Source organism: Melanaphis sacchari, unplaced genomic scaffold, assembly GCF_002803265.2.
Source record: "Melanaphis sacchari strain LSU unplaced genomic scaffold, SCAv2.0 Contig141_pilon_pilon, whole genome shotgun sequence".
NCBI classification, from domain to species: domain Eukaryota; kingdom Metazoa; phylum Arthropoda; class Insecta; order Hemiptera; family Aphididae; genus Melanaphis; species Melanaphis sacchari.
In genome coordinates, this window is record NW_020270600.1 from 1,479,377 (window position 1) to 1,499,466 (window position 20,090).

At 25.2% G+C, this 20,090-nt stretch overlaps 1 protein-coding gene across 2 annotated transcripts in view; it reads left to right on the plus strand.

Annotated features, from left to right (window-relative positions):
- LOC112591703 overlaps positions 1–18,861 on the plus strand; it is a 160,524-nt gene extending 141,663 nt beyond the window's left edge. For both annotated transcript variants that reach the window (XM_025335605.1, XM_025335604.1), the window contains one exon: positions 18,013–18,861. In XM_025335605.1, the coding sequence (XP_025191390.1) occupies positions 18,013–18,265 (253 nt within the window). In that variant the 3' untranslated portion in view covers positions 18,266–18,861. The remainder of the gene's footprint in view (positions 1–18,012) is intronic.
- The last annotated feature ends 1,229 nt before the right edge of the window (positions 18,862–20,090 follow it).

Here is a 20,090-nt window from a genome sequence, read left to right on the forward strand (position 1 = left end):
TTGAAAAATGTTTATAGAAACAGTTCAACTTTAGCTTCTATATATAATATTCAAATGTTAAATTATTATTTGTTAATAAACATTAAGAGGATAATATGATCCTTAAAAATAAATTAAAGTATATCTACACCTTTTTTTACATGCAGAGTAAAAAAATAATATTTTTATTGACATTCTGCATACTATAAAAAAATATACGCACCATGAACGTCAAAACTTTATAAGATCTAACTTTTTAGATTGACGAGAATAAACGATTCCATCGCGGAATTATTACCCTGATACCTACTCTCTGACCATCACATGACTTTAAAACAAGAAATTTAAGTATACAAAAAAAATGTCTGCAATTTGTTCACCGCATTATGTATGTTTAAAAAATCAAGAAAACCACACGAATCCTATGCTTCCGACCCATAATTATTATAATAAAGGTTTGTTTAGTTTGGTACCTAAATATTAAAAATGATTTGCAATTTTAATATTGTTTGTTTAAGAAGTGCACCTTCATTTTAGTAGTATAAAACGTATATAAAATACAATTTTGCATATTTTACTATTATTTAGATTATAGTATTATTTAAATTATTTTGTATGCATAAATATGTGCATATTTTACATTTTTTTTTTTTTTGCTTTAAATTCTGAAACCATTAACATCTGGTATTTACATTTTAGATGTGCAACAAACACATTAAGGTATTATTATTTCACGCTGTATCATTTTTAAAGTCCAAACTTTAAATATTAATAAATAATAACTTACGTACAAACTACTATTGTTTAATATTCGATATTTATACATCAATTTAGAGATATCTCTTACGATTTCCATAAATTAAACTAGTAATTTTTCACGGACGTGATACTGGCTTAGACATTATAAAACATATAAATGTATACGATCCTTGAACTTTGGATAATGGCAAAAAATTAACACAGCACTGCATATATATATAAATATGATAGACAAATACGTAGAGTATTGTGCAGGGTATATAATTTAAACTGCGCGTCTCGAATTTTTCGAAGCGACAACGCATTATTGTCGTATCATTTAACATAACAAAGTAAAAAAACGCCTTAAAAAATGGATAAATTTAAATTAGTTATTATTTGTTGATGAGGGTAGGGTAGATGGATGGGCCAGTGAATGTTGTGTTAATGACCAACAGTTTCATCATGTTTTAATGATAAACATTAATTTTTTTCGAAAAGTATTTACAGTTTTGTAAATATTTTTTTACACGATTTCATTCATTTTAATTTTATTTCATTGATAAATAATACTTTTAGAAAAGAAATATATGTATATATATGCATGCATTATTTCCCTTTTTTAAATGACAAGTAAAATAAAACATTAATAGAATAAAATATATGAAATATTTTTTTGAGAATTCCAATTACATAATATAAAAATCGAAGTTTTTACAAGTAGTTAATTATGGTTAAAATTTTGATAAGCGCTACAATATTCAAACACTTTACGAGGTACCCCAGTGCCACTCTTCTCCACTCAAACAAAACTTAAAATACAATTTTAACTAATTATAATTAATTATTTGATCGAAAGTCGATTATTTCATATTGAAATTTTCAAACGAATATTCTGCTTTAGAATATAAATTTTAAAATGTTTATACTATTAATCATGAAAGTAAATAAATATACACCAACTCATACATTTAAACATTTTGATTATTAATAGTTGTAACTTGCAACCATATTTTCATTTACTACTCATAAGTGATTTTCAATACTACATAATGTCTAGTGGCTACCATAACGTGCTTAACTAGCTATTTTAAAGTTAAAGTAAATTCCATTAATCAAACCTGGTAAAAAAAAAAAAAATCACAACCCCTAATTAGTTACTGTTTAAACTCAGTTTTTTCCCAAATTATAATTTTATATTACATTACAAGTTACCCACCGTTTACTTAATATTCCGTGTTCCAATAGAATTAATTTACAAAATTATTAGATTAAATACCTATCATATTTTAACCAAGAAAATTAGATTTATATGCTAGTTAACGTATTTATTTTTTATTTTTTGATGATAAAATTAAATAATTATCTTTATACTATAATTTTATAAATTGTTACGCAATCAATAATAGACATAATTATAAATGCATAAAAAGTAATGGATAATTTAAAAAATATATTAAAGGATTTTTAAATTCATGTAAACTATATCATAATAATAAAAAAAAAAAATATGGTAAACTAACACTTTTGAAGTACGGCCAGCGAGAATTGTCACTGTATTATTTTGGAAGTGTGTAAAATGCGATTCCATTGCGAATGAAAAAATACATTTTCTGTGACGAGTGTGACGCGTAGATTTTTTAACGTCAAAGCCTCAAAAAATTTTATATAGCTATTTTTTTGTTTACTAGGTTTCTATAAAAGCGTTATACATCTTAACGGTTCTTTTACTTCTAAACGCATTCCGTGAATGTCTACAAAAAAAACGATTTTTGTACCAATTGAATTTCCTGTTAGCCAACAATAACGACAATTTACTACTAAAATACACATGTCCTTAATCGTACGATTTTTTATTAACTGCCGTATCGTTGTATAATATATTTTAATAAGAGTTAAACAAAAATTTTAATTCTAACTATATATTTACCAGTTTTACTACAATTATATATTAATTTATTTTTAATGAAAAATCTAATACTTTTCTACCAGCTATTTATTTAATAGTTGTACTTTATATTATTCATTTTTTTAATAAAAACCACCTATATTTTTAATTCTATAGTTTGAACCAACAAAAAACTTTTTTTAAATATTGATGTATGAAAAATAATATCGAATATTGAATGAATAGTTTTTTTTTTTTTTTATTATTATTAAGCGTAATATAAAGTTCACATGAATGGAATTAACTTTAACCCTGAACTTTAAATTTAAATGCTTTCATTAATTAAGCAACAAAAAACATGTTCGGTATTTATACATTGTCTTTTTAATAAAGTATTCTTTCTGCTAATGAAATTAAAAATTTAGGTTGTCATAAGAAAAATATATACAACCTCGACTATTAAACAAAATTATAAAATTAGATTATTGTGTAAAAAGTAAAAAGTGTTATAATTACTTTAAATTATATTATATTGTATTAAAACACTACGGATTGCAGTATTTTTTTTTTAAATTTTTCTTCTTGAAAACAATATAGGTAGCCGTAGTCGCTCTTGAAATATTATGTTGCTTGACTGCAGTCAACGAATTATCACGGTAATAATAAATCTACATCAAACTTCCGATGGACATAGATTGAATAATTTACGCGAATTCGAATCGTAGAACGATTATTACAGAAAAAAGTGTCTTTAGCTCATCTAACAGGGGTCGGTAAAAAGAATACCCGAATACGCACGGATGCTATATAGCAGCGGATTCGTATATTATTAAAACCTACAACAGCAATTGCTTATCCTCGCCGCGTTCTGAATCTTTAAAATAAAATCGTGCAAAATCATTTCCGCAGCGCTGCTGTTTAAATGTATTTTTATTTTCGTATTTCATTACTTCCTTTATTATAACTACGTGACATAGAACCGATTGCAAACCGTTTCTGTCGAAACAAAGTAAACAACTATTAATATCTGTTATTACATAAATTAAAATTATAATTGTGTATTTAATATTATATTAGATATAGATTTATTATTGTCAGTGCATAAAGGTAGACAATAAATTATAATTAAAAGTTTCAAATTGAATGTTGTTTCGAAATTACTTTTGTTAATAATATTACAATATCCGAGAACGTGTATTCATTTATATATATTTATATATATATATATATATATATATATATATACAATAATATGAACTCATCCCGATAATTAATACACTGGTTTCCTCTACGTATACTTTGAAGTTTATTATAAATATTTCACATAGTAATGAATGAACAATCAGAGCTTTTATATACATCACGAGGAGATCCATTTTAACGAATAACATTCATTAATTCAGAAAACATTAATGTTTTCGAAAATATTTCTTTTAGATTATTGTTAGTTATTACTTATTACAAAGCATTGTTAATAATAAACAATTATATGCTTATTTTTTATTTATCATTATCGTTTTTGGAGTTTTTCCTCTTTTTAATGACAACATTTAGCAATAATTTCATATTCTAAAACACAATATTATACGGAGTACTTCGATCTATAAAAGTTAAATTTCAGACAAAAAGTTTATTAGTTTAAACTACTTTAAGTTTGAACAAACTGAAAAGTAGAAATTGCACCCCTGCACCACTCCAATCTGCTCATCAAAACATAAAATAGTTATAACTCAAAAATACACATCAAAAATCCGATTTTTATACATCTATGCACACTTTCAAAAAGGTTTCAAAAAAAAAAAAAAAAAAAAATGAAAAAAAAATTATAACTATAAAAATAGTAAAAATTACTTTTTAAGAACAAAAAATATTTTCTAAAACGTTAATAATTATAAAAAAAATGAATATGTTACGTCAAATGAATCGCCCGATGAATACATTTTTTATGTACCTTCTTCTCACGAATATAAATTATTATTTTAAAATTATATTACGATGTCATACAAATCTACTATTCTTTTCGTCTACACGTAACTTTAATAATAAGGTATCCAAAAATAAACGAAGTGAGTGTTACCTTAGAAATTAATTTCAAATATGAATTCGAACATGTTTTCCAATAACTATTTTAATTAAAGTATAAATATATTAAAATGTATATATATATTTCAATTATTATTTTAAGTTCTATTTGTACCAATATAACACCTCAAGAGCTAATATGTTGATTTTGGTTAATTCATATTTTTATACTATGATGAAAAATATTTTTTTTAATTAAGTGGAAACAAAGTCAACAGACAATTAATCCTAAAAGAATGAAGTATTAAAATGTGTTTGGACTTTTTTAAATATAAAACCAAAAATTAAATACATATTTAAATACTTATAAAAATATACAGGTAAATACTTGTTGCTTTTAATTTAAATAAATACAAATATATACCTAAGTAATAATAATATTATATTATTGGAACTTTTTGATTTATAACACAGAATGGACACCATGTGTTAAATACTTTACTAAAAACATTGATAATGTAATTTCATTCGTTAATAAAGTTTAAACGAATAATTTCACGATTTCACTATAAATTTATGCACCACAGTTATTTATATATAATTTAATGTTTAAATGTTTTATAATATGTTTATTATAATCATCTACATTTCTAGAAAAATAGGAATTATGAAATTATAAATTAACTCAAATATTTTAAATATTGTTAAATCTTCTTATAAACTTCCAAATTGTGTATACTTTTTTAATGCGACCGATATTATTATTTATTAAAATTTAAGCGTATGGAAAAATTTTTGAAAAAACCAACACTCGAGGTATTTTTTTATCTGATTTTTTTTTTCTTTTTTAGAAAAATGTAGCAATATACGATGCAAGAATAAAAGCTGCTGTTGCTGTCGTTCAAATTATCTTAGGTGACTACGTGGCTCACTGCTTTTCTGATATTTTACGATACACTTTTCTCTACTAAATGATTGATTGATTTTTTTTTTTTTCATGAAATTTTCTTATCGTAATTTCAATTAAAACGTTTCAATCTATGAGCTGTGAAAATGAAATAATTTTAGTAAATGGGAGAATTATAAAATATATGATATGATATGATACACCTATCTGAATTACAAACACTATCAATATCTACACTACGGATATACAACTGTAAATAATTTAAGTAAAATTTAACTATATTTTCGTAGAAATTATAAAAGTGTATACCTGATAACCAATTTTTAAGTTAGTAAAATAATTATATATTTTATAATAAACAAAATATAAGTTTCACTAGTAGAATTTCGTTTAAAAATTGTATATATTATATAATAAATTAATGTTCTATCTATCAATACAACGTACCAACTATAAAAGTATAAAACCTATCAAAACATACTTTTACATCCTTGATAAAAGATAATTTTGTGACAAATAACTATTTCTCTATTGTCCATTTTAACTTTTAGATTCCAATTAGAGCTTGGCAACTCAGTGTAAACTTCTCTTTTCAATAGTAAAAATCTCAAAATGTTTCACCCGACTCGTCTATATGTGGAGTGAACATTTTAACACAAAGCATACTTTTGTGAAGTTCTTTTTCAAATTCCTTAATAATTGTATTCGATAGAACTGTGGTGTAAGTCTGCTATTGGCATTTTTTCGTCAACATTTTGACAATTTTTCGTTAAAACACGGCATTTCTACTTGAAATCTTTTACAGCTATAAAAATCATTATTTTGTAATACTAAACTATGCACTGTTACAGGTATGTTGCACAACGCAATAATTGCGTTAGGTTAGGTTACAATTATTGTAAGCAACCCCCTTTCTATATCTATCAGTAGGTTTATATTTTTTTTAAATATTTTTTATCATCTAAATTGTATATAATCATTATGGTTTGTATAAACACAAACACGATAGAAATATATACGTACATATTTTAATAAATATATTTATTTATTTTTTTTTTTTTTTTTTTGTATAAATATTTCATATTACTATTTATAATTTTCTCAAAAATGTAATGTTCTATAATATAAACAAATGTTTCTAGAATTTCCGTGAAAATAAACATGCAGTTGAGGCGGTGTGCCAGGTATTTGACGGACTGTCTGGATTTCGTAATTTAAATTCTAGAAAAATTACGATCTGGTTTTATATTTTACACATATTACAATAGTAGGAGGTAAAGTATAAAGCATCGACTCTGTGCCGGCTGAGCTTAAGTAATCGAGTCAATTATAAACAATTTTTGCTTGGATGCAACCAGGCATAGCGTAATCCTATCGTCACATTCAAAAGAATTGTTCGTTTTTTATACGCGTCCGATTGACGAAACCAACAACAATCAGCTCAAGAATGCGGCTACTGCACGGTGAGCTGTGTTCAGGACGGTGGTAATTAAATTAAGTGCCCGAGGAGGGCTTCCGGTATTGGCCAAGAGAAGGGCTCTTTTTTTGTGTTGCTTCGATGGCTTGATTTTTTTGTCGTTTTCGCCTCTGGTGTGTAGTGGTTTTCTCTTTTTACTCGAAACTTCTAATATCCAGAGATGTTACTCATACGATTATCGAACATACCAGAGATTTTTAAATAACCCGTTAAGTACAGTCTTTGTGTATGTGCGATGTTTATCGTGTTGCCAGCTTGGCTTGATTAATGGTTTTGAAAATGACCGTTTTCCCTATGCGTTATCATATTGTACCGTAAAACAGTATTTACACGATAGTTATGTGTAATAAAATAAATGTATTACACGTGTTTATAGTGAACCATACACATGCACACACATTCTATATTCGTACATATCTAACTTGAATATGCACTATGATATCGTGTGTTATTTGTTTGGTTATTACCTGTTTATTTTAAATTAGATTTTAATGATTGAAAAAGTTGTATCATACAAACAATTCTCCGTTTTTTTTTTTTTAATACTTCGAGCATACAAAACCGTTATAGTATGAAATGGTCTTAAAAAAAAAAAACAATTTCTATACATTGTATGGCTGCAGCAATGTCAACGTAATCAGATGAAACGTTTTTTTACTCAGATAACGATTAAGGTCCACATAGCACTCTGTTTAAATGTAAAATGAATGATTCAAAACATTTAAAAGCAATTCTAGTAAAAATAATCTAAAATATTACGACCAATTTTCACCGCTTTGATGCAAATGTTTTTGTAAAAAAAATATATCGTCATCGATATATTCACAGACATAATTAAGTAGTAATAGTTATACCTATCTAACTATTTATTGAATACATATCAGTTATACGCTGCACCACGATCATCGAACATGTACATCACAAAACCTTTGATCACAGAATCTGTTTGTTGAACTAGGATCAAAACTAAAGTTATGTATAATATACATAATTAATAATAAATACATATTATACCAACCATGTTCAAGTGTTTTCCTTTAATAAATAATAGATCAAATTCTAATTTTTGGAATTTTTAAGCAATTTTAATTTTTTTAGATTTATATCATTTAAAGAGTGTTTGGTGACAAAACTGACTTATTTTTAGATTCTTTGCAGAACAATAAATATATTGATTTTTATCATGATGTTTATTTTGTGTGTTTGTGAATGTATGCGTGCACGACTAATTTTTGATAAATGCTTTGATTTTCAAAAATGGAAGAGGTTTTGGATATCAAATTAGATTAAGCTATTACTTTAGAGAGGTTTTAAAATTCCTAGTAATTATTTTTATATACAAACAAATAACTAAGGGATAACAGGAGTTTTTACGCAAATCCAATTTTTAACAAAATTGATTTTTTATAGTGTTTAACTCAAAAACAAATAACCGCCGATACTTGAAAAAATACTAAATTGTTATATTATTTTTTATATTTACGATTAAATTATTAAACTATCATATTAAAACTGTAAAAATTTAAAAAAATGTATAATGACAATTATTTTTTTTAGACATTTTAAGTTCTATATAATTGGGACGATATTACTTATTTAAACAATTTTATCGATAAATTATTTATTTAATTATAATTTATAAACATTATTAGTAGAAACTTAAACTTTTATCCAACTTTTATATTATTATGAATTTTATTAAGCGCAATAAAAATTTTGATTTTTTTTTTAAATATTATTTATTTATAGGTACTATTTTCACTATTTTACGGTATTTACAGAAAGATTAAGTTATTAAATTTTGTATTATACAAGTTGACATAATAATTTATAAATATATGTTATCATAACAATTAAATACTCATAATATCAAAAATGCAATATTTTTAGGAAAAATTATATCAACCGACTATAATACTAGAAAAAAAAATGACTTTAAAAAAACATATCACTTTGTGATATATAGGCTGATAAATCGTTTTCGATGAGAAATGTTTTTCGTATACAATGATACAAATTCAACACACTTATATTAGTGTCCCACTTGACATTTAATGTACTGCAGAGGTACTCACGTATCCAGCTTTTTTCAATTGAAAATCAAACTTTTCGATTGAAATTGTTAGACATGCAATTTTTTTTTGAAAATAGTGACATGGTATCAAATTGAAACTCGATCAAATAGTTTTTGAGTTATTTAACTTTATAATCTAAGAATAATAAATCCATGAACATTTTAGTAATCAATAACAATTTATTAACACTTTATAAAGTTTTGTAAATATTATCTGAGTATAATAAATAGTAATGTTGCTTTTAGAATTATAAAAAAATATGTTTAAAATTCAAATTATTATATGTTTATGTAACTTTTAATTTGTAATTTATATTGATTATAAATTTATGATATACCTTTAACTCTCCTCCGCCAAAATATTTTCTTTTCTGTGTTCAGTCTAGATACAACACATACTATGGTAAATTATTATACATTGTACAGTATTTATAGTATAAATCGTTTAAATATGTTTTATTTATGTACATTAAATATTTTAGTCTAAAAATAAGATATAACCTACAATAAGAATAATGTATAAGTTTACCAATGACTGTGATCACTTACGGCAGCAGTTATTAACTATTGTAAACCCGTTTCTATACATAAAAAAATATAAATCCAAGTTTCAAATATTATACTTCAAAAGGTATCTACGTATTATTACAACACGTTATAATAATTATATAAGTTAATTATGTTGTAATATATACAATACTGCCTAATATTCTTTTGTTGTTGATATAATTATTAATAGCAGCATTTACATAACATGGCATTTATATAATATAAATGTGCCATTCGTTACTTCGACTATCCAGTTCAAGACTGCAACAACTCAAAAAAATCGAAAAATGAGTTAACTACATCATTTTACCCGGTTTTTCATTGTAATTTTAATTCAAGAACGAAATAAAAATAAGTTAAATTATTGATCACTAGAGCGCTCTTATATCGTTTTCGAACAACACGTAATTGCATTGATCATTGATATTTTAAATCGCTCTCCTGAAAAAAGGTTTTTTTTGAGTTGTTGCAGTCTTGAACTGGATAGTCGACTTGTCTAAATTTAAATTAATTATTATTTTATAATTTAATACTACCATGTTTGTTTCCATAAATAACTCATCAATAATTTATTTTGAAAAATTATTTTGGAATTTGATTTCTTAATGTCAAAGATACCCACTATAAACGAATATAATATATAGTAAGTTAAAAAAATATACAATACTTTTATAATTAACGGAAAAACTATAAAAAACATACTTTGAATAAAACAAATAATTAAAATTTTTGCTAACAGGTTTTTTTTAATAACCACCCAATATTTATATATACATATAAATATATATGTTAAGTACATGTAGAGTTAATTTGTTTAAATAATTTAAACGTTAACTTTAAAATCTACTTCATTAATATTCCAATGGTTATGCACAAATTTAAATAAGTTATGGCAGGACCCCTGAGAGAGCTAGTTAGAGAGGAGTAATATTAGGTGGGTAGGTAACAAACCACAAAATGAGACACTTGGTAATACTATCAATGAAGTGAAATAATAACTTTTAGTAGGTTGGTATAGATGCAGTCATGTTATACGACTTATACACATAGTTAATCAACAAGCATATTTGCCCCCATTTTACAACATTTAATAATGAAATTAATCATATTGTGATTTTTGTAATTTTCAAATATATTTTAATTTTTTGGAAAACTTTGATAAATCTAACTTAAAATTCAAACGAGTAGTTTCACAATTGTTAACATTTTTATATTAAGTATAAAATAGCCCTTGAAAATGGTTAACAAAAATATAAAATAAATGTGAAAAAACTGATATTAACTATTAACATTTTCCAGATTTTTGAATAATTATTGATATTTTCAAATCACCATATCATCTTCTAAACCAATTATCATGAACATATTGTCCACGATTTTGAGTAAATAAAAAACTATCAATTTGAATTTTGATTTTAATACGTCGCCATTCTCAGAAAAAAAATCCCTTTAATAATTTGCAGTAGAAAAAAGTGATTCTCGTTTAAAAACAGAAGTTATTATTTCCATAGAGTATTACTTAAATAGTTCAACAAATCTCAATAATTTGAAAATATAGTCTTTAAGTATATTATTTAAAAATTCCAAAAATACAATTTTTAATAACTCCTTATTATAATAAAAGAAAAAAGAGATAAGCGTCCTTAATGAATCATTCTAATAATTATAATGTTACATTAGACCAATACAAAATATTTTTCTATCCTATCTAGATGAAGAAAAGCATTTCACGTTTTAAAACGTAGATTGTGACTACCTAACCTAATCTAACCGCAACTACGCGTATATTATTATTATTAAGTTTTTATGCTAACGATTAAAAACCGTGTTTATGCAGATTTAATATTGTTTTGTGTTTACCTGACAGTAATATGAGTCATCATATAAAGCTGCTATGTAACGATAATATTATTTATACATAATTAAATTATTCATTAACGAAACTGAAAATTAAAAAAATAATATAACAATACATGAAATGCAAATATAATAATCTCTGGAAAAAATGAATTTTGAATTTTTTGAATTTTTTTCTTACTGATTTATGACATTTTATTATATAATGATGATTTATAACATGACTTATGTTAATTTTATAATGAAAATATTATTTAAAACCATCTGTTAAAAAAAATATGTGCTACCTTTTGTTGAGTTTTTTCAATAATTATGGACATGGTCACATGTTTCACTAGAAATCGAAATTTTTGTATTTTAAAATTATTCATGTTTTAAAATTCTAAAAATAAATAATTCTTACTAATTTTGGATCTCTATAAAATTATAATTTATGTAATATATGATCTGAAATTACAAAAGCAGACGTTTAATGAAATGTCTTCTCCCACATTCATTGATTACATTTTAGTCGACATAAATCAGAGACATTTTCGTAACATTCATGTATAATTGCTAAACGCAAACATGAAAATCGATAGATTAAATTATTTACTTTAGGTAAGGTAATAACTAATTGTAATTTAACATAATTTGAGAGACACCTAAACCGAAGCCATTTAATAATAGAACATTAAATATGGACATGTGTCAATGTTCTAGTTTAGTAGGTTTTATTACTTAATGAAACTGATCTGTATATAGTGGCAATTATCTCAGCATTAATAGTATTTTTATTTGAAACTGAATATTTAGATTGCTTATCATGCAATAGTTAAGAATTTTATTTTTTTTATACTAAGTATTAGAGTTCTATTATAAATTTAAAAATTAAAATGTGTGTTAGTTAGATTAAGGTAAAGCCTTTACAATAAAACTCTCAACAGTTCATTTTATTTCTCTGATTAGGTCAAGACAATACTAGAGATGAATAATAATTAGATACTCAAACATAGTTTTAAACTTTACACTTTTTCTATACTAAAAACTAATACCAGTCATATATATGGTCGCCGTATCCAATCCGCAATAGGTGGATTACCCAACTAGGTCCGTAATTTTCCCAGGAAACGATTAATTACTAAACATTCAATAACAGCTTTTAAATTTAATTTTTTGATATATACAAATAACCAAACAGCACTGAAAGACCAAGTTATTAACAGTGCAAATATATTAAAATAAATTCGATTTGCAACTTACCAGACTTTTTGTTAGAAACTCAAAATCAGGAACAATTTGAAAATCTTAAATGTAAAAAAAATCCTTTGAATTTAGAGAAACCTACATTTTTATTATTATTATTAATTAATAAAATGGAATCACTTCTATTTAATATTAAAATACTATAGTGATCAATATTTATTAAGTTCCAACCATTTTTAATCTGGAAATTAAAATACCTGTACATTTTATTTCATTTATTCCTTACAAACTACCTATAGTATAAAACAATCTATACATTTAATTTATATATTTAACAATTAGGAACTAATATTCAATATTATACCATAAAAAAATGTAAGAAATGTATTTATTAATTTACCTTAAATATTACTGAATTTTAATTCACATAGGCTCAAAATAATAAATTACAATATTAAAAGAGTTTTAGCCCTTGAAAAACTTTGTCGTGTATATAACTGTAATAGTCAACTTTTCAATGAAGGGATTTTAATTTGAGATAAATTTTGTATGGAAACAAGTTTAGTGGATTTTAACTAATTCTATGACATTTTTAATTTTAAACTCGTTATGTAAGAGAGTAGATAGCTACACACTTAGTATGGAATACCGGCATAACCAGCACATAAACCTATGTTTTGAAGAGATTGAACGGAGAAGTTGTTTGAAAAATCCTAATTTAAATACTATGAGTATATGACCATATGAGTCTTATCATAAAACAATATATTAACATTTCATTTCGAGATCAGCTTTAAATTTTAAAAGAAAGTGATGAGTGTTATTAGACAGGATCTATTAATTTCTAAAATACATTTTTTATGTTAAATGGTTGACTATAGAATTTTAGTAAATTCTTTAGCATAGTTAATGGAGAAAAAAATAACAATGAGTTACATTTTTATTTTGTTATGTATTTTGAACGCATTAAGTCTTAAAAAACGGCTTCTTATTTATTTTATTTTTTAAAGACTTAATAAATGATGTGTTCTTACGTTATTATATTATGTTTAGATTTTAACTAATCGGGATATTTGTTGATTCATTTTCAACATGAAACGTTAATAGTTTTGTTTGGAGTGATAATTTAATTACTGGCTTTTCTAATACCTTCCTAAAAAGTTAATTTTATTAATTAATTTTTAAACAAAAATATATGAAATATTATTCAGTACCAAAAATATATTTTAAATTAATCATGGATGAATAATTTTCATACTTTCATTTATTTATGTTAATTAATTTCTATTTATATACTTCAAAACATCAATAAAAGATGGTATATTTCTATAAATTGAATAATTTGCTCTCTGATTTACTTATTTTATTATATCAAGTTAATCAAAGCAGAAATATCAATTAAATGATCCTTAATTTTTTTTTTTTTTTTTTTTGAAATTTTGTTAACTGACATTATCGACAGTATATAAATGTTCATGTTTTTATCACGAAGAAAACAAAATATCAATTTTATCAATAGAACTACAATCTCAACACAAAGGCTAAGACTTATAAAAATTAATGCAAAACACAACATTTAATTTAAAGTATTGTATACAACAATATTTGGTATGTTTTTCGCCATTTATTATTATAGAAAAGAATTACTTGGAATTGGTATACAGATTAGTTTATTAAATGTAAAATTTAAATTTATACTTTTTAATGTTTAGTAATAATTTGTTTGTTATACTGCTTTCTTACCAAGTATTTAATTTTCATAAATATTTTTAATCAGTTTTATTTTATTAATTTCTTCTTGAACACTAATTTTAAAATGTAACTATTAAATTGACGACATCAAATGCATCAGATGAATTATTATAAATACTGTTTTTAAGCCTCAAATATAACAATTTTACTTGTAACACCAACATTATGGGCTCTAAATCTATATGAAAATTAATTAAGCTCATAGTGTGGGAACAATAGTTTGATGTAAATATATGGGCTATACTTATTTAGAAAATATGTCAGAATAAAGTATAGATGTACATTTTACAGCTAAATTACCTATTAAATATAATATATCAGAACCCTTTCCCACCCATCAGCTGAATTGCAAATACGAGTATATGATAAAGTTATGTAGGTATGATATAATAGTGAAACTACGTATAACTTTATTTGGTTTCTTAATTTTAAATGTTAATATAATTATTCAAATCAACTCTTGAGCTTACAATATGGACTTGGCAATTGTTAGTATATGTTCTGCAAATGAGAAATTAAAAAAAAAAGTCTTGCTTGGTGGCGTTTTTACACAATTTCAACATTGTGGGCATTCACTCCCTTTGATATACTTTAAACAATTTCTGAGATAATCAAAAACTTACGTCTCCAAAATAAACTCGATTTATGAAATAACTCTATATCTTCCACATAAAGATGCTGTACGCATAAACGATGTTTACCGTTTACGATTACTTCTGCTATATCCATGCACAAGAACATTGTTCTCTTCAAAAGATGACAAAAAATATTTTAAAACAAAATATAAACTCCGTGTCATTACGTAAAAACTCGTAGTTTCAATCTGAATTTGTAAAAGGAAAAGTTATCCATTATCTACACTGCCTAAACAAACAACATAATAATTAATTAATTTGGTTTGCATTGCAAAAAGCGTTTCTATTTACCAACAGATATACTATACGTATTACCACGGTTTAAATGACAGTGATGATAAAAAACTATTATTATTTAATTGCGGCTTGTGGTGTTCAAAGTAGATGATGTGCAATTTTTACAAAAATGTATTAGAAAAAAAAAAATTAAGTCTTTATCTAAAATATTATTATAGTGCGATACGTATTGAAATATTTATACAAGGTTTTAAAAAATAATTTATACACCTACGAATATAATACCTAATAATATGCGTAAATTGTAACCTATTATAAATTGTATTAATTAACGGAAAAGAAATTATACATTTCTATACACGAATTCAAGTCTTTTCCGTATAAAATAATAACCGGTATGGAACACAAATTAGATACTAAATTATTAATTATTGATGTCTTAATTCTTGGAACATTTATTACATTTTCGTCAGTTGGTATATTATAAAATAAACGTAGTTTTGTTTTAAAATCTAAATAAATCATTTGAATTTGTAATTTTAATGACTATATAAGAGACATTTTTAAAACCATTACCTGCTGTCAAAAAATTCTACAGTGTCCACAAACTAATTTACATGTAGAATATTAGAATAAGTATGTATTGATACAATTCAAAAAATGAGGAATACTTATGAAGAGCTAGTTGTTTTAAAAACAGAATTAAGTTCTAGATGGGGAATATCCATAAACCTTATACTAATGAGTATAAGGTCTATGGGAATATCAATAACAAAATAAAATAAACACAAGAAATAATATGAGGATAATATTGATAATGATAAACGATTAGACGCAATTGACAAAAAATTTCCCATTACTATTTTTTTGTCCCTTACTAATATTACTATATTCCAATTACAAGAGCATTTCAAAGAATTTGAAACAGTTTCGAGAAATGTTGTCTTTCTACAACCAATAAATTTAATTAAGTATAGTGAAGAAAATAAATTAAATCATTTTATGATTCGTTTAATTTTATAATACTAATGCGTTTCGTCTAATTTAACTAGGCAAGTTTTATCATTAAAAGATTTTCTAAGAAAAATTGAAATGAAAAAACAATAAAAGAATTGTCTTTATATATAATTGAAAATGAAATTCCATCACTTTTTAGTGAAACACTTACTACCTGCATAATATTTTCGTCTCTTCCTGTTACTGTTGCATCAACAAAACGCTCTTTTTCTAAACTAAATTTAATAAAAAATTAATAACAGAACTCAATTACTAAAGAACGTTTTATAAATATAAGAAATTTAAACATTGAAAGAACTTGTACCAACGAATTGAACATTGATCACATCGTTAAAACTTTTGTAAATCAAAAAGTAAGGAAAAACAACTTATATCTCTTTAAAGTAGACATAAAAATTATATTAAAAATATAGTAATTATATTTAATGATACTTAGTTAACACTAATTTCATAATTTATAAAAATTATTAATTATTTACATATATATTAACTATTAAATTTAATCATTAAAGTGTTACACAAAGTAGTATCATATTATTTTATCAAAAAAATAGAAACTAATAATTGCATTAAAATCATAATTTATTATTATAATACAAAATACTAATTATCATTATAAAATAATGATGAAAATAATAATTTAAAATGACAGGAAGCTGAATTGATAAATACTACCAATATCATATGCTTATCATTTATACCTACCATGTGTCAACCAATATATTTTTATTATGTTGTAACGACTGATGATTTATTGCATTTTAAGTGGAATAAGAGAGAAAATAGATAGTTTTAAGGGGTCGCAGCCCACTTTGTTCCTCTCCACCGTGTACAATACTATATATATTATTTACTACACATAATGTTGATGTATATAGCTACGAGTTACGTGAGCCCTATATTTTCTTTAATTAGCAGGATGTAGGTTAGCCAATGAATGCGAGGACGTTACATTGTTTTATTGTTTATAATTCGTTATGACAAAAGTAAACTGTTAAATTGTGTTGTTGACAAATTTTTATAATTAAAAAACAAAAAAAATAAAAATATTGAAAAATAAATTAATGAATAATAAAATTGACGGTTTTCCAGTTTAAATCTATTCTATTTCTTTTTTAAATTTAGACCAATAAAAAATTCTTTAAATTAATAAAAATAATTTTAATGGCATTATTGATTTAGGTAATCCAGAGAGAGTAGCAGATCACGTTGTTCTAAGCCAAAAGTAATCAAAATAAACATAATTTTCAGTACAAAAAAAAACCATGTTAAAATAATTCTTAAAAATTGTATTTCATTAACATGTAACTGTTTTGTGCGTTTTTAAATATAGCACATAAGTATATAAATATACATTTTAAACTATTGTTAAAAATAATATTGTGTGAAGGGTAGGGAATTGCTTAAAATTATTTGCACCTCCACAGTATTAGTCTATATTCTATAGTTACATCTAAGCTCTTATTTCCTTCTATTTGAATTATTTGGCTTCCTTCGTGCGCAATATTTCAAATAAAAATATTATACCTACATAATATGTTTAACTTAATTAATGATATTATTTATTAACGGTTCTGTGTACAAATATTATCAGTGTCTACGGATTTTTGATTTTATTCCGAAAGAACTCGTGCATAAGTAATTTAGTCATAGACTCGTGATGTTTTGGTGTTAAATCGGTACATTTTGTTTCAGATTCGGTTCGGTGGCGTATGCCGAACTCGGCGACGAGCTGTTCGACGCCGACATGATCGACGGGGACACGGTGACGCTGCTGAATCCGACCAAATCGTCGCGAGACGCACTGGACTATGCGTACGAAAAGAAAAACGGCTTCGGCGAGTGCGATCTAGAGTCGTGCGCGCCCTACCGGGGCTTGATACGCGACCACCGGTGTAAGTCCCGACGAAAATCCGAAGATGACCTGCTCAACGCAGCATTCGAATGACCTCGATGGGCGGTCGCCCCGGACCTGTGCCGGGCGCGGTCCGACATGTTCGCGTTGAAGACCCTGGGTCGGGTGGAAAAAAAAAGACACCGTCGGTTCGGCGGTACTAAATGGGTGACGGGGCCACGTCATAATAAGTATTCTGCGGTAACCTAGACAACACGCACATCACATAATGCCATATTATACAGTATGCCCCCTGCCATATGTTGTTGTCAACCTGACCTAATCCGACCTATAATATTTGCATATCTGTTGACCTATGTATCGTCCACGTTTACACGACTTATGTCAAGTACAAAAATCAGATTTTGGACTTAAAATTGTGTACGGGACGATGCACTAAGCATGCCCGCCTCTTTCTTCTATTTTGATGATGCAGCTATTTTTAATCTGATTTTTGGAATTGTTCAATGTACATTGTACATGCATGAAAACCATATTTTTAAATTCTTGAAATCTTTTTATTACCACTCAAAGAGTGCATCGTAGAGATACAAACTACTATTTTTTCAAATGATAACTCCTCTTTTCCAGTGTGAATTGTTTAAAAGATAATATTTCTTAAAATGTTGTCGTATGAAAATAAAAATTCGACCCAATATTTTTTTTTTAATTATTTAACTTTGTGTACTAAGTATAATAAGTCTCATGGTAATTGGTTTGAAAAATATGATTTTTTTGGTAATTTTAAAATTTTAGTATCTTACATTAATCTATCAGTATTTATATTTAATAAAAAAAAAAAAATCATATATAATAAATAATAAATTTGATATTCTCATTTGAAAAGCAGAAACTTGTATTGCTACAAGTCACTTATTAATGAAATTAGAACAATAAGTATCAGAATTTAAAAATGTGGTATTAAGTATGTTTAAAAGTTCAAAAAATCGAATTTGAATAAATAATTCTTTATAAAGGAAAAATGATGATGAACCTGCTGTGAATCATCCTGTATAATAAAAGACTATTATAAATCTACTGATTCTACCACGTATTCCTACAAAATATTCATATCACATCTATACTTATAATTTTAAAAAATTAGCCGCCACTCAAACATTCTAAACTGTAATGTACTCAGTTTTATCCCTACTTGGGACTCAAGCCCTCGTGGTAACCTAGTTCAATTTTTTTATTTATTTTAAAACCATCTTCACTCTTATAAAACACCGAAAAATATAATATGATAAATATATCAAGTATACGTAGGTATTTAATATATTTATACACAGCAATTTATTTTTTCTTCATAAAAGGCCTCTGATATTAATGATTGTACTACGGCCTCTCGTAGACCTAACCTAACCTACAGATAACAGGCGCATTTTAGAAAATTCTACAAAATCACATATCAAAAATGTCAATCATACTTTCAAACAACATAAAATCTACTATACCTATCTCGTGACAGGCAACCGCTTAAACCCGTTATGGAAAACACAAGATTCTTATTGAAAAAAATAACGCAATCCAACATTTTGTCGCTGTACCATACATTGCTCACAGCTGGCGTTTTTTTATGACGACGGTGATATTACGAAAGCCACATTGAACACTATATTGTCGAACGATATTAACTGTGTGGATTGAGATAGTTATTTTCTCTTTTTCAAATGGTCATCATTAGAGTATAGTTTTATTCCTAAGCATCCTCTATCTCCTGTATGTACCTGGTGCAAAAAATCATAAATCTCATATCCTGTTTAATGGTTTATTATTATCGATATTAATTACGTGAGTAGGTACATTATTTATGACATATATTTCCTATACATTTTTGTATTATATAATATAGCTATATACCATAATAAATATAAAT